We start from the raw sequence: 23,424 nt of genomic DNA, 5'->3' as shown, positions 1-23,424 counted from the left end.
GAGACAGAGGGATACATTTTGTGTAGTTTAGAAGGGACATGATACCACCTAGCTAAGAATTTATTTCCCACCTCCTGGTACTTGCTAACTATAAAGGATTTGTGTGTGGACTCGAGGATTCTGACCTGAGAAGGATAGAGCATGAGATCAAGACATGAAGTTCTCTTTAAAGTCTAAATTAGGGGAGATCAATAGGGAATAAAACTCTGAAAGAATGTGGCATATAGTTCTCAATCATCTACCGGCTCAAATGAGGTCAGAGATCTGCTTAATTCAGCCTTGGATGGTAGGTAGTTGAGAAAATGTAAAAGCTGCAAAGATCTCTAGGACCCCAGTGGAGCATAGTCCGTACCCGCTAGCAGTTCCTGTTAAGGCAACTTACAGAAACCAGAAAAAAAATTTATGGCCCTACATACTATATGCCCCCGTGTTGTCACTGACTGAAAGGACCTGCCTCCAAACCAGGGGTAAACTGAGGGTTAACTAGAATGGGAAATAATGGAAAGGAGCAGGGGAAAATCAGACTTTAAGGGACTACTCATTTACGGATTGAGAGTGGAATCTATAGTTGGATATAGGGTAAGATCTCCCCGGAGATTAGTATACATACAATGTAACATTTGTATTGAACGGTGGGAAAATCATTGTTTCAGAGACCCATTGTTTAACAGCGCCATGGTTGCACCAATCAGGGGTCCTTTTGAGACGAGAAGCCTCATAGTAGGGCTTTAAGCCTACATTTTCCACAAGCTCTAGAGTGTCTGCAGATTAACAGAAATGTGTTTACTATGGCTAAAATGCATCCAAACTTTTGAAAAATACATGCAAAATATGTAATGTTTCCTGCCTATGGTCACTTCTTTCAGACAACCCTTCCTCCTGCATTTGAATTGTTATTTTTTTTCTGGTGAAATTCAGCACTGCCTTCTTATCGTTATTTGCATGTCATATTTTCCTAATAATAAGGGGTTTATTTTTCCTTTTCGGATATTGGACAGAATCATCCACCCACAACCACTGGTATATAGCACAGATATATGAAAATGCATATATGAGCTGTTTTGTTTTCATCAAATAATTGATGCTACATGGTTCTATCCACAATTTTAATATGAGGAAATAACCCATAATTTTTGTGGATTTGGGGAAATGATGACATGCAACACCTTCTGTTTTATGAATATTGTACTCTACAGTATAACATATACAGAGGCTTATTTATTTATTTATTTCAGTTACTTATATAGTGCCAACATATTATGCAGCGCTGTACAGAGGTGTACAGAGGTCCACTTTTTTACTGTCCCCATTGGGGCTCACAATCTAAATTCCCTATGGGTATGTTTTTGGGGTGTGGGAGGAAACCAGAGTACCCGGAGGAAACCCACACAAACACGGGGAGAACATACAAACTCCATGCAGATGTTGTCCTTGGTTGGATTTGAACCCAGGACCCCAGTGCTGCAAGGCAATAGTGCTAACCACTGAGCCACCGTGCTGCCCTTACACAAGGGTGGGGATTATTGGCCATTATTAAGTATATGCTGTTTTGTGTAGTGCATGTAAATATTTAGTGACTGGGTGTGTGTTTTTATGTATAAATGCAGTCAACGTGTATATGTCTGCACATGTGCAATGAGTATGTTCAGTATATATGTACTTCCATGATGAGAATGTGCATACACATGTGTTCTAAATGTGTATATATGACCCTGCATGCATGTAGTGAGTCAGCGTATGTTCGCTTGTCATGTGGCAGTATTATATGGTCACTGTATTATAATATTACTTGGGCTATATTAGGAGATTTTATGTCAGCTCTGTTTTCCTTTATTAGTTTGGAACTGTATGTTAGAATTATTTGAATGTATTATCTTGCCATTTGTTAGACGTACTACATGGTGGTGGCATCTGTTAGTTGTAAAGTATGGCAATATTTTTTATGTTTACAATAGGGCAGCATTGTTTAGTTTTACTATATGTTAAGATTGTTTGAAGTTATTATACCGTATGGCTTTGTTATTATTGCACTTTTATATGAAGGGCACTGACTGTGCCTATCAAGTGCTTATGTGTGTGCATATACATAGTACAGATTAATTTTATGTCCCGAATGTCTCAATAAATCAGTAATACTTGCAAAGTTGTACTTTTGCTTACAGTAAAATTCAATCAAGAAATGCTAATTTAGATATAACTTCTTCACTTTAATGTTTAATATATTTACTCTGAAAAGCACATAGATGAACCCTAAAAATATTAAATGATCTCTATTTCAGAACAATGAAAATGTTCACAAGCTTGAGGATCATTGGACTGAACTATTGGCTCCTCGCACTCCAGCGATGAATTATAACATTTTAATAACAGGTGACTTACATGTATACAACCTCTTCAGTTTTTCTTCTTTAGGGCATGACCACACGTGGCGGATTTCCTCCGCAACTGTCCGCATCAATGCCGCACAGAATCTGCGTTGCAGATTCTGCTGCGGATCTGCACAAAATGTGCAGTAAATTGATGCGGACTAGCTGCTGCGGACTGCGGGAAAAGTGCTTCCCTTCTCCCTATCAGTGCAGGATAGAGAGAAGGGACAGCACTTTCCCTAGTGAAAGTAAACGAATTTCATACTTACCGGCCGTTGTCTTGGTGACGCGTCCCTCTTTCGGCATCCAGCCCGACCTCCCTGGATGACGCGCCAGTCCATGTGACCGCTGCAGCCTGTGCTTGGCCTGTGATTGGCTGCAGCCGTCACTTAGACTGAAACGTCATCCTGGGAGGCCGGACTGGAGACAGAAGCAGGGAGTTCTCGGTAAGTATGAACTTATATTTTTTTACAGGTTGCTGTATATTGTGATCGGTAGTCACTGTCCAGGGTGCAGAAACAGTTACTGCCGATCGCTTAACTCTTTCAGCACCCTGGACAGTGACTATTTACAGACGTCTCCTAGCAACGCTCCCGTCATTACGGGAGCCCCATTGACTTCCTCAGTCTGGCTGTAGACCTAGAAATACATAGGTCCAGCCAGAATGAAGAAATGTCATGGCAAAAAAGCAAGACGCATCCGCAGCACACATAACATGTGCATGACAGCTGCGGACTTCATTGCGGAACTTAGAATCTCCATTGAAGTCAATGGAGAAATTCCGCCATGAGTCCGCCACTGCTCCGCAACAGACAGAGCATGCTGCGGACACCAAATTCCGCTCCGCAGCCTATGCTCCGCAGCGGAATGTTACGCATCGTCTAAACGAACACTTCTAAATAGAAGTGGAAGTCAATGCAGAAACGGCTCCACTGCGGATTAACGCTGCGGAGTGTCCGCAGCGGAATTTAAGTGAAATTCCGCCACGTGTGAACCCAGCCTTATATGGCTGATTTTAATTACAGCCCTTTGCTTGTGAGGGTATGTGCACACACAAAATAAAAAACGTCTGAAAATACAGAGCTCCTGATTTTCTTGCGTTTTTTAATCAAACTCGCGTTTTTCGCTGCGTTTTTGACGGATGTTTTTGGAGCTGTTGAGTCAATGAAAAACGGCTCCAAAAACGTCCCAAGAAGGACAGTAAAAAGGCACCTGCATAATATTTTGTGTCCTGTGGCATCCGGTTTTAACACTAAATAAATCTGTCTGAATAAATCTACAGCAAATTTTTACACTGCTAAAGAGTCTCCGTGGTGCTGTGTCCTCCTTGACCACATTGATGTTGAATTAGCTATCCTATTGACAGCGTGCACACTGGAGCTCATCTGCGTGCTGGTTTTTCTTCTTTGAAATATCTATCTATCTATCTATCTATCTATCTATCTATCTATCTATCTATCTATCTATCTATCTATCTATCTATCTATCTATCTATCTATCTATCTATCTATCTATCTATCTATCTATCTATCTATCTATCTAATCTGTCTATCTAGAAAATGCAAAGGAGAGCAGCACTAACAGGCTCATAGCCTTACTTATAATTCATAGGGTGCAAGCCTTTGGACCTCGACCTCCGGTTCCGTATATATAGAAAAACAAAGGAAGGCAGCACTCCACAGCAAGTAGTTTCAGGTGAAAAATTGCATTTTATTCACCCGTTAGCGGTGCAATGTTTTAGCCCCAGCATGGCCTATGCTGGGGCTGAAACATTGTGTCACGTTGGGTTTGTGGACCCACTGGGCCGTACCGCCTTGACGGTATGGCAGCTGGCCAACAGGGCGCAGGTTACAGTCTATAGTGGGGTTGACCCGGGGGGTCGGCCACAGCTTTATTAACACAATAGAAATTTAAAATAACATTTGACAAAAATATATAAACTGTAAATGACCTTAACAAAGGTCAATGAACAACCCGTATGCCCGCCTATACCAAGGACATGTAGGTAAATCCCCTTCCACTACCGCCCGCTGCGACATAAAACACCATAATACCAAATACATCAACAATACACCATTGTATCATAAAACCACACAGTATACCTGTCTCTTTCTTTTGTTTCTCTTTCTCTCTTTTTTTTTAATGAAAAAACGTTCCTTTCCATTATCTGTTAGGCTGGGTTCACACGACCTATTATCAGACGTAAACGAGGCGTATTATGCCTCGTTTTACGTCTGAAAATAGGGCTACAATACGTCGGCAAACATCTGCCCATTCATTTGAATGGGTTTGCCGACGTACTGTGCAGACAACCTGTCATTTACGCATCGTCGTAACAGCTGTGGGTATGTGCACACGATAGCAGGCATTTACGTCTGAAAAGACAGACTGTTTTCAGGAGAAAACAGCTGCCTCGTTTCAGACGTAAATGCTCCTCGCATTTTGCGAGGCTTCTCTGACAGCCGTAAATTTTGAGCTGTGCTTGATTGAGTTAAATAAAGAACGGCTCAAATTACGTCTGAAAGAAGTGTCCTGCACTTCTTTTGACGAGGCTGTATTTTTACGCGTCGTCGTTTGACAGCTGTCAAACGACGACGCGTAAATGACAGGTTGTCTGCACAGTACGTCGGCAAACCCATTCAAATGAATGGGCAGATGTTTGCCGACGTATTGTAGCCTTATTTTCAGACGTAAAACGTGGCATAATACGCTTCGTTTACGTCTGAAAATAGGTTGTGAGAACCCAGCCTGTCAAACGACGACGCGTAAAAATACAGCCTCGTCAAAAGAAGTGCAGGACACTTCTTTCAGACGTAATTTGAGCCATTCTTCATTGAACTCAATGAAGCACAGCTCAAAATTTATGGCTGTCAGAGAAGCCTTGCAAAATGCGAGGAGGAGCATTTACGTCTGAAACGAGGCAGCTGTTTTCTCCTGAAAACAGTCTGTCTTTTCAGACGTAAAACCTGCTACCGTGTGCACATACCCTTAGATTTTCCCCTTCTCTTCATTTTTTTTTTTTTTTTAAATCGTCCATAAAAAAAATCACGTTTTCCTGGTTTTTTTTCTATTATTGTTTAGTAAACACACCCTTTCCCTGCCCAAACGCCCCTAACTAACTCTGACTCACCCAACAAGGGAAGGGGAGGGGAGGGAGACTACACATACACGCAACAGTCCCTGGCTCAGCGGTTAAACACCTGTGAGCCTCCATGCAATTTTTCACTTGAAACGACTTGCTGTGGAGTGCTGCCTTCCTTTGTTTTTCTATCTATCTATCTATCTATCTATCTATCTATCTATCTATCTATCTATCTATCTATCTATCTATCTATCTATCTATCTATCTATCTATCTATCTCATATCTATCTATCTCATATCTATCTATCTATCTATCTATCTATCTATCTATCTATCTATCTATCTATCTATCTATCTATCTATCTATCTATCTATCTATCTATCTATCTATCTATCATCTATCTATCTATCTATCTATCTATCTATCTATCTATCTATCTATCTATCTATCTATCTATCTATCTATCTATCTATCTATCTATCTATCTATCTATCTAGTATATATATCTATATATTTATATATGAAAATATATAATCTTTCAGGAAACCAAGTATACTCTACAGTGCCTCGAAAATCGAACAATGCTGTGAGTGTAATGAAAACTTTCCGCAAAATCTATGGCAATTTACCATTACTATACACAGGACATACATTATGGAGAGGTAAGGGATGATTAAAATGCAGATAACAATGTGCGCATAGGTTGAGTCATAAGATACTCAATTTACACCCTGTATTTTGTTGCAAATCATCTGTACATGAAATTCAACCTACACATTCTGAACTAAAAGGTTTGCAGTGCATGTCCTCCAGGCCCCCCCACTCCTACAAGTGCAATAGTGACTATTGCACTGCACTAAGCATTTTTTTCAGTTCTGTTTCTACATGAAGGCTTTGTGCATTAATGTATGAAAGGTTTATATGGTATAGTTGCCCTCGGAAAGTGAAATCCAGCCAAATTACTGGAATCCATGTGTGTAGACCAACACTGAATTCCAGAACAAGGGGGCTCCAGTTGTCGTTAGAGAATTTGATGTAGATCTGAGCTAAAGGATACCAATATGATCTTCTGACACTCATCTGTGACATGACACAAGATCATGTTTGGGTGGATTCCCCTTTAAACGTACTACATTGTAAATTAAACATATTTTTCATATATGGGTATTTATTATCTGTTGGGGCACCTAGCTGAATAATAAAAAAAAAATGGATGGCAGGAGGGATCCATAATTAATATTATATTATTATTTTGTGCGCCTTATATTAGACCCAGAGTTTGTGAAGTCTCTAGTTGTGGAGAAAGAAGACAAAGTGCAAAGTAAGATTCTTCTCTTCTTCACTGAGAATAATATTGAAACCAGAACAGTAGAGAAGCGGCTGACAATGGTGGCTCAGATGTGTAAGGTGAGATGGTTAATGATGTCCCATACATGGTGGGAGCTGTAACTGTCAGAAGATGTTGGTATAAACTGCTTCAGTAGAAGGTCATCCCATTTGCCTTGAAAAGGAAGAACATAGTCATTATGCCCATCAATGTTATATTATGTTTGAAACAACCCACCCAGGGTCATTTTATTCAGTATGCTCATGATCTTCAATTAAGATAGGTAACACCCGTTTTTCCTGATACATATGTCACATGACACATATGTCAGAAAATTGAGTGGGGCGTCAGAGTCTCTCCCAATGTGACTCATTTATCATTTTCTGCCATTTTTGTACATAGAAAGATGTTGGAAAACTACAAGTCTGACCTGCTAATCAATCCGAAAGACGTTGCACTGGGAGAGAGATATTGGTGCATCATTCACATGGTGTGCCAGTATTATAAAATCTCCCCCTTCTAAATAATTAAATGTAATTAATGAAACTAAAAGTAAAAAAAGCATACAACATAGAGGCATTGTGTACTTGTATTTCTACTGGTTAATTCATTGTTTCTTTATGCACTTCAACTTCCTTTTCTTTTACATTTTGACCTGTTTCCCATTTGTGTTTGAGTCAATGTTGCAGTTTTCTTTGCTTATTATGTTTCCCTATTGTATATACAACAGAAAAAAGTAGCTGATGTAGGCGGTGCCAGTGCTGTTAATACATCAATTAACCCCTTCCCGCACTAAGCCAATTTTCGGATTTTCACATTTGTTTTCTCCTCCCCTACTTCCATAAGCCATAACTTTTTTATTTTACCATCAATATAGCCGTATGAGGGTTTGTTTATTTTAGGGGGTTTTGTTTTTACGGCCTTCATCGTGCAGTAAAAATGGCATGTTAACTTTAATCTGCAGATCAATATGATTACAGCGATACCAAATTTATATTTTTTTAATGTTTTACTACTCTTACAAAGAAACAACTGATTGTTAAAAATAAAATTTGAGTTTTGTCGCAACATTTTGAGAGTCATAACTTTTTTTTTTTCCGTAGATTGAGCGGTATGAGAGCTTATTTTTTGTGGGGCAACTGTAGTTTCTATTGGTACCATTTTGGGGTACATTAGACTTTTTGATCATTATTTATTCCATTTTTTGAGCGAGATGAAGTGACCAAAAAACTGTGATTCTAGCATTTTCATTTTTTTATTTTTTACAGCGTTCAAGGTGCAGACTAAATAATGATATAATGTAATAGTTCGGACTTTTACGAACGCGACGATACCAGTTATGTTAATTTTTTTATTTATTTGACATTGTTCTTGGCGGAAAATTTGAAAAGAGGGACTTTTTGATATTAACCCTTTCATGACGCTAATCTGTAGATTCACGTCGTGAAAGGGTATTTAAATATGGTGCCCGCTCACATGCAGAATGGGCGCCATAACCGCTGGGTCTATGCTGTGTTACACAGCCGGGACCCAGTGGCAATGCTTGGGATCAGAAAAATTTCTGATTGCAAGCATTTAACGCCTCAGATGCCGGTGTCAGATGTGACCACTGGCATCTGAAGGGTTTTTACGGTCCCTTTAACTTTGGGGCCGGTCACCGGCTCCCGCGCGGCGAGATTGCGGGAGCCGGTGTACTCCTCTAGCAGCTGGGAGCCTTGTGAACGCTCCCAGCCCTGCTAGAGGTCTTAGTAGCAGAGCACTCATTTTGCCATAGACTACAGTATTGTGATATTGCAGTCTATGGCATAAGCAATCTAATGATCTCAGGTTCAAGCCCCCTAGGTGGGCTAAATAAAAGCAAAAACATTTTTTTTAAAAGTTTTGAAATAAATTAAAAAATATAAAAATTCAAATCACTCCCCTTTCCCTAGATCACATATAAAAATAAATAAACAAAAATAAACATAAACACATTAGGTATCCCTGCATCCGAAAATGCCCAAACTATAAAAATATTTAAAAAAAATGTATCCAATACAGTGAACGGCGTAGTGAGGAAAAAGTTCAAAATGGGCGAATCCCAGTTTTTTTGCCATTTCAACGCCTACAAATTTTTTTTTATAAAAAGTGATCTAAATGCCCGAGATTGCCCCAAATGGTATTAATAAAAACGACATCTTTCCTCGTACAAAAATACGCCTTACACAGCTCTGTACACAAAAATCTAAAAAAGTTATGGGGGTCAGAATATGGTGAGGCAATGCCTTCTTTTTCTCTACTCCCTTGGTTGAACTTGATGGACATGTGTCTTTTTCCAACCGTACTAACTATGTAACTATGTAACCTCCACATTTTCTTTTTGGTAAAGTAACTACTAAAATGAAAAACATTTTTATCCAAATTTTGCTTTCCCAGAATGAAGTAGGATCTATGAAAGCTGATACTCGCAATATATTTAGTACGGCACTGAAATCACATATAATATGTGGAAACCAGTTATCTGGCCAATATTATCCACACCTACAAGACATCTACTATCTGCAAGGAAAAACAGGGAATGTGATTTATGGACTTTTCAAAAATTCATGGTGAGATTCCGAAACATTGAGGGCAGAACGACTAGCATAGACAGAAAATGCCCACAGTAACCAGATCACCCCTTTCATTCACTAACCTGCAATGTAAAAATAAAACTTGGACTCTGTTAGCTATGGGCAATTGCTTTTCTTTTTATGTGCACTAGTTTTATACATGATGACTTCTGGTGTGCTTGTCAAAGAAATAGAGGTTATAATAATGTAGTATTATAGTTGGCATTTCAAATAGGTTTCATTAAAAGGGTTTTCCCATCACAAAAAGTGATCACATTTTTTTACGAACTGCCAGGACCACCAGCGATCCAGAAAATGAAGGGACCGCAGTGTCAATGGGGCTGTGCTGCAGTCCTCTGCACAGCAGGTGGTTAGTAGGGCTGTAGTGCAGGGAAAAATGTTGAAGTCGCTGAATCATCTAAACAGCGCTGTGGCCCCTTCATTCTCAGGATTGGTGGGATTTCCCGCAGTCAGACCCCCAACAATCAGAAAGTGATGTCATATCCTAGCGATATGCAATGATTTTCTGTGGATAAATTCTACACAAATAACTGCAAATCAACCCAAAATCACATAGTTGTCCATAGTAACCAATCTGGTCATTTACCAATGTGGCTTAGGAAAATTACAGCTGGAATCTGATTGGTCACTACAGGCAACACCGCTGTTTTCTATGCCTTTGTCACATGCCACCCTTGATTATGTTTTTTTTTCACATATATTTAGGAATCACAGTGCTGTGTGCTCCTATGAAGTTGAAGCCATTGAGTCTCTTTTCAATACTTCCAGCTTGTTCGGTTCTTCCAAAAAAGACCTAAAAGTTCGTCCTGGGACGGTAATACTTCATTATATGTTTCCTTCTTAATATTTACTGTACCGTAAGATGTATATTATTTGTGAGAAATTAGCATCTCAAGTAAGCTATGATTATTGAAGAGGTAAAAGTTTGATTCTAACCTTGAAAAAAAATGTTTGAATGTGTGAAGAGAGGTACATCAGGTTCTGCCAGAGCAAAAGGAATGTGGACTCCCTTTTCTAGCTTTATTGGAAGGTCTCATTTCACCTCCAATTATTGCAATTATCCTTAAGGGTAAGTTCACACGTCGCGTGAATAATGAAGATTTTCTGCAACATAAATCCGCAGCATAAAACAGTAGCAGCAAAGTGGATGAGATTTGATCAAATCTCATACACACGCTGCGTAAATGATAATTGGAAAAAACGCTCAGAAATTGACCTGCAGTGCGTTTTTTAAACCGCAGCATGTCAATCGTATTTGCGTAATCGCTGCTTTTTTGTTGTTTTTGTTTTTGTAAGATCCCCAGCAAATAGCAGTTGTTGCGATTTTTCTGGCGGAAAAGCTGCGATTCCACCGCAAAAATCACAACTTAGAAAAAAAAAATATTAGACTTACCCAAAATTCTCTGCTCCTGCATCCAGCCCGGCCTCCAGGGATGGCATTTCATCCCATGTGACTGCTGCAGCCAATCACAGGCTGCAACGGTCACATGGGATGAAACGTCATTCCAGGAGGCCGGGCTGCAGGACGGCAGAGGGAAGCATTGCCATGGCTACCGGTATGTATGAAACTTTTTTTTTTTACATGCAGTTTTCCGCATCCAACATTCTGTCCAAAAAACTGCACCACAATTTGGTGTGGTTTTTCGTCCGGAATGCCGCCAGGGCGGATATGCTGTGTCCTTTTACGCGGCGTATCTGCCCTGTGTGAACATACCCTTCGAGGGGAATACCAATAAAGAATTGGTCATACTTACTACCAAAACATATTTTTGATATATATTGGTTATACAATAATTCCTTAACCCCTACCTTCACGAGTCAGTAACTATACCTCGTCGTGGGATTGTTACTTCCTGCACGAGAACGTATAGTTACTGAGTCGGTCCCGGTGCACACTGTCGGTGACAGTATGCACCGGGAACTGGGAGGTCAGATGTCGACGACAGCTGACACTCCACTCTTGCCAGCCAGCGGACCTTTGCTGCTGATTTCAGCAATTAACCCCTTAAATGCGGTGATCGCAACCGATCGCCGCATTTTAGGGGTTTCCAGCATATCAGCAGACCCCGCTCTGAAATCACGGGGTTTGCCGATAGTTAGCATGGCAAACAATGGCATCCAAAATAGTACCAATAAAAACTAACACCCGTCCCGCAAAAAACAAGACCTCCCACAGCTTTTTTGGTTAAAAAATAAAAAAGTTATGGCTCATAGAATATGGTGACACAGAAAATAAATTATTTTATAAAAATGTGATTTTATTGTGCAAACGCTGTAAAACATAAAAAAAAACTATATACATATGGTATTGTCGTAATCATACCGACTTGCATAATAAAGTAAAATTTAATTTATTGCGCACGGTGAACGGCGTAAAAAAAAAAAGATTTGAAAATGCCCAAATCGCTGTTTTTTAGTCACTTTAGCACTAACAAAAATGTAATAAAAAGTGATCAAGAAGTTGTATGTACCATAAAATCGTCCCACCAAAAATAGGCCCCAGACCGCTCAATCGACAAAAAAATAAAAAATGTTATGTCTCTCAGAATGTGATGATACAAAACATTTTTTTTTTAACAAATAGTCTTTTCTTTGTAAAAGTAGTAAAATATAAAAAAAACCTATATAAATTTGGTATCACCGTAATGGAGATTTATCGTAATTGAAACGCAGAATAAAACTAAGTTGTCATTTTTACCGCACAGTGAAAGACGTAAAAACAAAACCCCAAAAACAATGGAGGAATCACAGTTTTTTACAATTTTAGCCCACAAATAATTTCTGTTCACTTCTCCAGTACATTATATGGTACTTTAAATGGTGTCAATTGAAACTACGACTCCTTCCACAATAAATAAGCCCTCACACCGCTCTAATGACGGAAAAATTGGACGTTTTTCACAAATAAATATTGAATTTATCGACCAAATGTTTTCACTAACATAAAGTACAATATGTCACGAGAAAACAATCTCAGAATCGCTTGGATAGGTTAAAGCATTCCAAAGTTATTACCACATAAAGCGACACATGTCAGATTTGAAAAAATCATCTGTGTCCCAAGGCCAAAACAGGCTGCGTCCTAAAGGGGTTAATATGCAGTTACATATTTCTGCTTATAGTACCTGCAGAACTCATGAACGTGGATATGATAACAACTCCCATCAATTATTAAGTTATCATGCATACTCACATATAAAATCAGAATAAAGGTATTAAAATTCACAGTAAATATAAAAATGTATTTCACTATGTAAATAAACATTACTAGTTGTAATGAAATATTATATAGTAACCTCTTTGCTCTACTGTCCTATGTGTGTTTTACCAATCTAACTATAGTTTCTGTTTTCAACTTCACATTACTCTACCCTGCAAATACAGTGCCATCCTACGTTGACTCCTGAAGAGACTTCAGAAGAGGCATCCCGCTATCCAGAACTGACAAACTGGTTGTGGCCATCAAGAAATAGGACTGTTTTCCAAAATCTGAACAACTTCCAGAAAATAGTGGTGGATGAGATAACAGCCGTGAACCAAAAAACCTATAGGGTCTTCATATTAGCCACAGGTAACTTAGATAACACACGAGTCAGATTCAATTTTAAATCCACTCGACTCATGCAGTAAGACAGATATACTGTATATTAAATAGGGACACATCATCTACATTATGCCCTTTAAAGAGAATTTTCATTCAAAGCTTAAAAATGAGAAAGTTAGAGCAATAACCGGCAGACACTAGAGTTCTGGGGTGCTGTAAGCAAGTTTAGCTGTCCTGTTGAATTGAATTGCAGGGATGCTGATGGTAAGAGAGCCAGAGTGGGCTCTCCTATATTAATGTGTCCTTGAATTATTCTGCACCATTCCAGCTGTGTGTCCGTGCCAGTGACAGTTAATGCAACCACATATAAACAATGTGGCTGCAGTTATGTGCTTTATCTCCCGGGTGAACCATTGAAGCCTGTGGTCATGTGACCACTAGACAACACATCTCATTGGATAAAAAGTGACTGTAGCTCCACTGTTTAAGTGCGGGCATGTTAACTAGGGGCAGGGGATAGAGTGCAGAAATATTAGTAAATTACATATTTGTCTCCTGCCTGCAGTTTGCTGCACTTATTTTGTTGACCATGGGTCCCCAGAACACATCTTAAGTATTAATAGTGCACTTTAACATCTAGAATGTATTGATCTTAGCATATCATAGCATATCATCGAGCACTGGGTAGATAAAAGTCAGTTAACACATACCTCCCAACCGTCCCGGATTCAGCGGGACAGTCCCAGATTCCGGGCGGTGTCCCGCTGTCCCGGGCGTCAGGAGGGGGGATGTCCTGCTCTCAACTGTATCTGCCTCCTCAGAACGCAAATACAGTTGAACCCAATACTGAAGCAGGGAACCATCAGCTCCCTGCTTCAGAATTCATTCAGTGCAGAGGAGCAGAGGGAGCTCTTCCACTCGCCGAGGACTCCCCAGGCACAGCTCTAATTTAAGCATTGTGATCAGGGAAGCCCTTGATGTCACTGTCAGTATATTGACAGTGATGTCAGTGGCTACTCTTTGAGCGGAATCCCCGTTGCTGATGATCTGGCCTGGGATTCCGCTCCTAGAGGAAACCCCTGAGGTCACTGTCCATATATGGACATTGACGTCAGTGGCTCCTCCTGGAGGCCAGAGTCGGCAACGGGGATTCCGTTTAAGGAGTAGTCGCTGATGTCACTATCCATATATGGAAAGTGACATCAGGGCTTCCCTCTAGGAGCGGTATCTCCGGCCTATGCTCTCGCTGGGGATTCCGCTCCAAGAGGGATTCCCAATGGCACTCTCTACAGGGGGGGTGGCACTATTTTCGAGGGGGTGTGCCGCTATCTACATGGACACTGTGGCACGATATAGGGGCACTATCTACAGGGGACACTGTGATGCTCTCTACATGGGAACCATCTATATGGGCACTGTGTCACTATCTGCAAGGGCACTGGCACTAGGGGCATCTAAGGGGGCGTTATACTGTATAAGGGCAGCTAGGGGAGCATTATACTGTATAAGGCAGCTATGGGGGCATTATGTTGTATGGGGGCAGCTTTGGGGACATCAGGCTGTATGGGGCAGCTATGGGGTATTATACAATATAGGGGGAAGCTATGGGGGCATTATACTGTATGGGGCATCTATGTGGGCATTATACTGTATGGGGGGGGCATTATACTGTATGGGCAGCTTTGGGGGCATTATGCTTCATGTGGGCAGCTTTGGGCATTATGCTGTATGGGGGAATTTGTTTTAGCATTATAATGCATGGGGTCATCTGTATGGGCATTATACTGCATGGGAGAATCTGTGTGGGCATTATACTGTAAGGGGGCATCTGGGTTGGCTTTATACTGTATGAGTGCATCTATGGGGCAGTATACTGTACGGTGGCAGCTATGGGGGCGCCACACTTTGGTTGTCCCTCTTTGTGATACTTGAAAGTTGGGAGTTTTTTTTTAACATACTATTTCAATCTTATTATCCAAGATTTTGGAACTGTACACAAGACTGTAGAGCTGGAAGATGGAGTGTTTGACATTCCTGAAGTGCGCCCCTTCAAACAAAAAGGAAGACTACAATTCATGGAACTAAAGCCAAATGAGGTGAGTAGTACCGGAAATGTCAGGGGTATTATAGAAATGATGGCTCAAGTGACAGATATGGGATTGTGTTTGTAGGATTTATGTGTGTCAGATAAAAAAGAGTCATGGTATCATCTCATATATATTATAATGACTGCGATCTAAGGGGGGGAGGAGGTATAGATAAAACATATCATATAGCTGGATTATTTTTAATGCCTAAACACAATATATTAAACTCCATGTACAGTTCATAGTAGAATATAACTGTATGTGACTCATCTTATTTATACAAATCATCGATGTAGAATTTTCATGATGAATCATCACTGCTTTCTGTAGCTTCATATGCTCCTTTAGTTTGTAGATACAGTATGTCAGTAGAATAGTATAGATTCAACAGTGATTCATTTAGACTGGTGGGATGTGAGACAGACAGACGTTTGTTTTGGTGAAATGCTTGTTGCTCACTTCTCTGTGCTTTTTGTGTAGCACGTTCTTTATATGGGAACTACTCGTGAAATTTCCAGACTACCACTGGATGACTGTGCTGCCTTCTACCCCAGCTGTAAAGACTGTATTCAGTCAAGGGACCCCTTCTGTGGGTGGATTGAAGGAAAATGTGAATCAGTCCTAAAGTTTAACAGGTTTGTCATATCGAGAACCCTATCACCATAACCTAACTATTGTTTAGCTCTATGAATAGCACAGGAATGAGGTCAGATCAGGAAATGAAGCAATATAAAGTACAGTGTAGCTAAATGATCTGTCTATTCTATTCAGATGACTCTTAATGATCTAACAGATGTTGAATTGGCAAGGGCAGCCATTATAGTGTCCATACGGGTTATAAACCATCGTTCCATACATACTGATTGGCATATAAATCTCGATTTCAGAGTTGTATTAGAATAGTCCGTAACTCAGAAACTGTTTCCATTTCTATTACTTTTCCTAAAAGTTACTATGCTGAGTCTTGTACTAGAATGCTTTTGACAAGAATCCTAATGTAAATGGATGTTGGGAGGGGAAAAGATATTTTCCATGATACAAACAAGTTTCCTCCATTCATATCATGGAAAGTAATGTGCATTTACATTGCCCAATATGTACTTTTCTCAGAGAAATTTTGAAGCAGGGACAAGATTCAGGTCAGTGAAGCAGATTTCCAGCAATAAAAGTCTATCCTCTTTGTAATCATAGACATAACAATTATCGTTAACAATTGTAAAATACTTTGGATCATTAATGAAAATGGCTATTTCAATTACATCATAAGGGAAAGGCCCCAGAGAGCGAAATTGACCCGGCCGGGATGCAGCACAAAAAATATCAGTTTGAGCACATTCAACACTCACACTTATGAGCGCTGTAGTATTTTCCTGCCAAGAGCTGCTCCGTGCAACCACATCTAAGGATAAGGTCCCACAGGGCAGCATTGACCATGCTCTTCAACGTGGTTGTCAAATTGCTTGTTAATGGCCGCATGAATAAAACTGCTGGATACCTGCAAAATCATGCGACCATAAGGGTCTACTCATTAATGGTCACACGATTATGTAGATAACCAACAGTTTTACCCGCAACACCACATGGCCATTAACAAGCAATTTGACAACCGCGCCAAACAGTGCACTGGCACGATTTTCAGCCGCATCACGACTAGGTCAATGCTGCTCCGTGGTACCTAACCCTTAGACGTGGTTGCACGGAGCAGCTCTTGATGGGCAAATACTACAGCACTCATAAGTGTGAGTGCTGCATGTGCTTAAACAGTTGCTTATTGGTGTAGACCTTCTTTAATGTCCACAAACTGTCCACCATAGCAATATACCGCACAGGTGCATATACAGTTAAAGTTAAGCTAAGATTGTAAACCTCTGTAATGACGAAATGGTTAAATGGAGATGAAAAGGCCACTGGATTTAACTAGTGATTTGGGATTTATTGAAAAATGGCTGCAAGAAAATTCTTCTTTTATGACTATTCTAAGATAATGGTTAATTCTCTACTCTTAACATGTTTATCCCCTCTTAGCAGCTTCATGGTACAGCAGAATCTGAAACAGAATGCTACATGTGAATTAAAAAAGGGTGAGAATGCATTATTGTATACGTATATCGATGCTATAGAGACAGATTAACAAAATAAGATGTGGGATAGGACTATTAAAAAAAAACATCTAAAAATTCTGACACAGGCATAGCTAGGTTGGATCACCACCTCATATTGTTACTTACACTATATGGCAAAAAGTATGTGGACACCCCTCCCAATTGCTAAGTTTGGGTGTTTAAGGCACACCCATTGCGAATAGGTGCAAAAAATCAAGCACACAGCAATGCAATCTTTATAGACAAATATGGGTCGTCAGGAAGAGCTCAGTATGCCATCTTTGTCAGTTTTTCAAATTTCTTATTAGATCTTCTCCCGTCAATTGTAAATGCTAATTTTTGTGAAGTGGAAGCATCTAAAAGTAACAACAGCTCAGCCACAAAGTGATAATCCACAAAACTCACAGAGCGGGGCTGTGGAAAGATAAAGTGTGTGGTGTGTAAAAAACGCCTATTCTCTGTTGTATCACTCACTGCAGATTTGCAAACTACCTCTGGAAGTGACATCAACACAAGAACTGTGCGTCGGGAGCTTTATGAACTGGGTCTCCATGATTGAGCGGTTTTACACAAGCCTAAAATCACCATGCACAAAGCTAAACATCGGCTGTAGTGGTGTAAAGCAGCCGCCACTGGAGTCTGGAGCAGTGGAAACATGTTCTCTGGAGTGATAAATCACATTTCACTATCTGGCAATCTGATGGACCAATCTGGGTTTGGGCGATGCCAGTGGAGCACTACCTACCAGAAGGCATAGTGTCTACAAGTTTTGGGCTAGGCCCCTTATTTCTAGTAAAGTGTAAAGACATTTTAGACAATTGTATGCTTCCAACTTCTTGGCACCAGTTTGGGGAAAGGCTTTTCCAGTTCCTTTGTGACTGTGTACAAATTGAGGTCCATAAGACTATGGTTTGACGAATTTGGTGCGCAGGAACTCGAGTGGTTTGCACAGAACCCTGACCTAAACCCTATCGTGCAAATTTGGGAAGAATTAGAACACCAATTGCGAACCAGTCCTTCTTATCCAACATTAGTGTCTGACCTCACAAATGTTCTTTTGGCGGAATGGGAACAAATTCCCACAGACACTCTCCAAAATCTTGTGAAAAGGCTTCCCAGAAGAGTGGAGGCTCTTATAGCTAAAAGAGGGGAACCGATTCATATTAGCATTCATGTTTTTGAAATGGGATGTCCAAAAAGTTCATATAGGTGTGATGGTCAAATGTCCACATACTTTTAAGCATATGGTGTATTTCAACTTGAGACGTGCTAAAACTGAATGAATGGGTGGATATTAGCTATACAATGACACAAATGTTTCATGAAAAATAAGTAAGAAAAAATAAAACTTAGTTTATCCTAATCTCTTCACTACTATCTATTATTTATTAACTGATATTGGCCATAGAAGTTCTAAGCAGACTAATTTCCCTATTACCATGCACAGTAAGCTCAGCCTAGCAGACATTAGGTTGTCCGGGACCCACAAATAGATATATAATGTATGTGGACAACTTGAAGGGATACTAAACCTATAAATGAATGGGAAGAATTTCAAACAGGATTTAAAGACATGCCTTTTTGTCAATTATTAAAGGCCCATTTACGCTGGCTAATAATGCTATACTTTATTATGCCTTATTCGCCTGAGCCCTGCTCCTTCCCCCAGGGTAAATGTTTCACCTGCACTAAGCACTGGACGGTTTCTATAGGCAACTACCTAGATAAATGAAGAAATTTAGAAAAAATTCTCAGCACATCCACATTAGAAAAAAATAAATATAAAAAGAGCTTTATTTCAACATAATGTTAAAAGTCCATAAGAAACAGGTAGGGTGTGTTACCGTTAACGCGTTTCGAACGAAGTGGTCTTAAAGAGGCTCTGTCACCAGATTTTGCAACCCCTATCTGCTATTGCAGCAGATAGGCGCTGCAATGTAGATTACAGTAACGTTTTTATTTTTAAAAAATGAGCATTTTTGGCCAAGTTATGACCATTTTTGTAGTTATGCAAATGAGGCTTGCAAAAGTCCAAGTGGGTGTGTTTAAAAGTACAAGTCCAAGTGGGCGTGTATTATGTGCGTACATCGGGGCGTTTTTAATACTTTTACTAGCTGGGCGCTCTGACGAGAAGTATCATCCACTTCTCTTCAGAACGCCCAGCTTCTGCCAGATCACGCTGTGACGTCACTCACAGGTCCTGCATCGTGTCAGACGAGCGAGGACACATCGGCACCAGAGGCTTCAGTTGATTCTGCAGCAGCATCGGCGTTAGCAGGTAAGTCGATGTAGCTACTTACCTGCAAATGCTGATGCTGCTGCAGAATCAACTGTAGCCTCTGGTGCCGATGTGTCCTCGCTCGTCTGACACGATGCAGGACCTGTGAGTGACGTCGCAGCGTGATCTGGCAGAAGCTGGGCGTTCTGAAGAGAAGTGGATGATACTTCTCATCAGAACGCCCAGCTAGTAAAAGTATTAAAAACGCCCCGATGTACGCACATAATACACGCCCACTTGGACTTTTACTTTTAAACACACCCACTTGGACTTTTGCAAGCCTCATTTGCATAACTACAAAAATGGTCATAACTTGGCCAAAAATGCTCGTTTTTTAAAAATAAAAATGTTACTGTAATCTACATTGCAGCGCCTATCTGCTGCAATAGCAGATAGGGTTTGCAAAATCTGGTGACAGAGCCTCTTTAACTCATGCTATGAGTAAGAACACTTCGTTTGAAATGCGTTAGCGTTAACACGTCCTACCTCGATCTTTTCTAATGTGGATGTGGTGAGGATTTTTTCTACTTTTCTTCACTTTATTGGATCCTTGCCTGCCTGCAAGCCCTCCTTTCCGACTGTACTCCATGCAAGGAACTACAGAGCCCAGGAAGAATTACCGGGTGAGCACACTTGCGGCCTTTTTGCTGATATCTTTTTCTTTTGTTCACATAGATAAATTACTGAGAGGAGCGGTGTCTGCTGGAATAGATTTTTTTATGTGGGTTTTGTCTACCAGCTCGCTACATTACTTTCATGTAACTGCAATACAATGTGATAGCATAAACACAGAACTGCAGGTTGAATGTTTAGAATAATTGACAGAAAAATCAATTTGTGAATTAAAACCTGCTAACTTTTTTTAAAAATTTTCCTTAGAGTCGACAACAATGTACCTAAAAGAAAATCGGCATACAATCAACAATAAAGAGGTGAAGGAAATGGTGGAAGAACTTGGAATTTTAAGTCATAAATTTATGGAACCAAATACTGCTACAAAGATTCGGTGCATCTGGCTTTTAATTTTGACTATTCAATTACTAATATTAATGTGACCCATTCAAACGTTTTAGGAGCTTTGGTTATTATATTGAACTTGCAGTAGGTTACTACTTATTGCCGATTTCCTATTTATAGCTATGTTCTTACGTAACGTGCAACAACATATGGGCTAAATGGCTTCTTTTTTATACGTCAGCCATGATTCCACTAAAACTATAGTTCCACTTTCTAATGCCATATTTATGAAAGAACTACAGCTGGTTTTACCTATCTAAGCGACAGCTACGAATTGTGGTGTTTTGCTTTTTAATAGACAGACCTTTGTATGCTTCTTCAGTATATATAAAGTGGTATCTGCAAGGTTACTTTGCCATATCAGCTACGCCAATCTGAGTCGCAGAGCTATGTACGTCCAGATGAACAATTGCTTTGTGAATGTTTTCGCCAATGCGTTGTTATAAGGTAGCTGTTAATACATGAGCCATACAGTGTCCTGACTAAGATTTTCAGCAGATTGATCAATGAGACCGGTATTTCGAAATATGGTACAAATGTCCCGCTCTTCCTAGTTTTCCACACTTATGTTTCCGTAGGAGACAGTTGCTAATATAGCACCAACAAATTCCATAGCCTTGGGCAGAGTGTAATCACTTGCATGCCTGTCTCATCTAAGGCCTCATTCACATCATGCTGCACTATTGTTTCTAGTAAAACCACTGACAACCTGAGGGAAAACAGTCGGAATCCATTAAAGTCAATGGGTTTTGTCGGCCACAGGTGTTATCCATGGTGCAACGCAGCCATTGCTTACGGTTTTCACTTGCTCTGCTCCTCTGACGGAGCAGAACAATAAAAACCCACAACGCAGGTGGGAACATAGCCTAATTTTCCTATGTCAAACACACACTTTTTGTCTAGTTGGTAAATATTTATAGTCAAATATAACCTATCGGTATGTTTTGTTTGGTGTGGGGGATGAAATCGGAGAACCCGGAGAAAATCTATACAAACATCCTTGGTCGGATTTAAATCCAAGACCTGAGTGCTGCAAGGTAACAATGCTAACTTCTAAGACACCATGGTGCCAATGCCATGATACCAATGAGCTACCCATTCTATTAAAATTAGTTGCAGTCATTAAGATTTCCCTTGTGGAAATGTGGCGACAGGCTTTTTTTTAATGTTATAAATTAAGCATAGCATAAGAATCCATCCATAAGTTTAACAATACTATAATGATAAATGGTGCCACTCTTGCGTAATGATGAATTAATAATAGTTGATCCATCTATGTAATCTCAGCACTCAAATTTAGTGAGTAGAAGAGTACATTTAACAGTGGCTACTATTGTAGTTTTTTTGCACTTTACATCCTTGCTGTGACATCAAAAGTCAAATAACTGTGATTTTCTTAATAACAAAGACCTCAGTGTTCTATTTTTATAATGCTAAAGGGAATGTCTTGTGTTTTTAGTTTTAATTACATTACGGCTTTATTCAGACGAACGTGTGTTTGTTACAGCCGATTTGCCTCCGTGCGGGACCCATTTTAACGGATCCCTCATAGACTTGAGTCTATTGAGAGATCCGTGAAAACGGACAAAAATAAGACATGTCCTATTTTTTCATGGGCCCTTCACATGGTCCGTTAAAACAGGGGCCATGTGAATAGACCAATAGAAATATATGCAGCCATGTGACGGTTTTTAAAAAAAACATCCGTCACACGGACGATTTACACTTTCGTCTGAATAAACCCTAACCAGTTCAGGCCCAGACTCCTTTTAGTTCGTGTTTAAAGAGGCTCTGTCACCAATTTATAACTTCCCTATCTTCTATATAATCTAATAGGCGCTTTATTGTAAATAACAAGTTGTTTTTTTTTTAAAAAGCGTCACACACTTCTCTTCATTCATGCCCAGCTTGTTTCACAGCACAACGTGATCTCGCGAGATCACGCTGTGATGTGACTTCCTCCCACAGGTCTTTCACTGGAGACATGGTAGACTGAACAGACATCGCCTCCAGCCATTGCAGATTTGAATAAATTTCCTAGCATGGCTGGAGGCGATGTCTGTTGACTCTTTCGTCGCTCCGGTGAAGGACCTGCGGGAGGAAGTCTCGTGTGCTGCGAAACAAGCTGGGCATGAATGAAGAGAAGTGTATGATGCTGATTGGTCAGCATCATACACTTTTATTTACAACGCCAACTTGGTGAAAAGTAAAAAAATTGGGCAGTTGAGCATTTAGAACAAATTAGCATAAAACTAAAAATGATCATAACTTGGTCAAAAATAAAAGTGTAAAAAAAAACAACAAAAAAAACTTGTTATCTACATTAAAGCGCCTGTTAGATTAGGTAGGAGATAGGGCAGCTATAAACTGGTGACAGAGCCTCTTCAACATCTATAATGTATTTATTTGTTGGGCGATTTTTGCAAAAAAAAAGTTACATTTTTTGAGAAACATATAGTGTTACCCTAAAATAGACATTTTACTCAGATTCATCATTGTCTACGGTTAGCAAAATTAGTAATTTATGTGATAATAATGAAGACAATGAAAGGATAATAAAAAAAACAATAGGACTAAAACTGTATGATAATTTGACCAATAAACGCTTACTATTTGTCTAAAGAATGGCTTCTCATACTTTTTCAACTGGGGCCTCACTAGCCAGACTATGGTGGTGCCTGGGCCTCACCACCAGTGGTCCAAGTACACGCAGAATTTAAAAATATTTATCAATTTACCTTATATTCGTCTCCTGAACACAGTATGTCATTGAAAGAATCCGAAAAGCAGTTAATTTCATTGCTAAACCAGGTTTTTCTGCAGCCAGGGAAAGGACTGTACAGCTTTTAATTATATCTGTGAAAACTTCCATACAGCTGCACCTCACCAATAACTGGGTATCGCCTTACTGGTAAAGGCCCACCTTACAGTTTGAGACATACTGGTCTATAGGGACTTAAAGCGTAATTCTGCAAAGAACACTTTCTCACAATTTAAATCTACATACG

General features: G+C 39.8%; 1 protein-coding gene across 2 annotated transcripts in view; it reads left to right on the top strand.

Annotated features, from left to right (window-relative positions):
• Window positions 1–23,041, top strand: part of SEMA7A (semaphorin 7A (JohnMiltonHagen blood group)) — a 41,500-nt gene extending 18,459 nt beyond the window's left edge. The window contains exons 5-14 of one of the 2 annotated variants that reach the window (XM_075857761.1): window positions 2,280–2,370; window positions 5,992–6,111; window positions 6,720–6,856; window positions 9,192–9,364; window positions 10,094–10,202; window positions 12,773–12,959; window positions 14,913–15,028; window positions 15,500–15,654; window positions 17,048–17,100; window positions 20,279–23,041. In XM_075857761.1, coding sequence (XP_075713876.1) covers window positions 2,280–2,370; window positions 5,992–6,111; window positions 6,720–6,856; window positions 9,192–9,364; window positions 10,094–10,202; window positions 12,773–12,959; window positions 14,913–15,028; window positions 15,500–15,654; window positions 17,048–17,100; window positions 20,279–20,454 — 1,317 coding nt within the window. In that variant the 3' untranslated portion in view covers window positions 20,455–23,041. Of the gene's footprint in view, window positions 1–2,279; window positions 2,371–5,991; window positions 6,112–6,719; window positions 6,857–9,191; window positions 9,365–10,093; window positions 10,203–12,772; window positions 12,960–14,912; window positions 15,029–15,499; window positions 15,655–17,044; window positions 17,101–20,278 lie in introns of both variants that reach the window. The other variant, XM_075857760.1, reaches the window with a different exon arrangement.
• The last annotated feature ends 383 nt before the right edge of the window (window positions 23,042–23,424 follow it).

This window comes from Rhinoderma darwinii, chromosome 3, assembly GCF_050947455.1.
Source record: "Rhinoderma darwinii isolate aRhiDar2 chromosome 3, aRhiDar2.hap1, whole genome shotgun sequence".
Taxonomy (NCBI): domain Eukaryota; kingdom Metazoa; phylum Chordata; class Amphibia; order Anura; family Rhinodermatidae; genus Rhinoderma; species Rhinoderma darwinii.
This window is presented reverse-complemented; position numbering and strand designations above follow the sequence as displayed.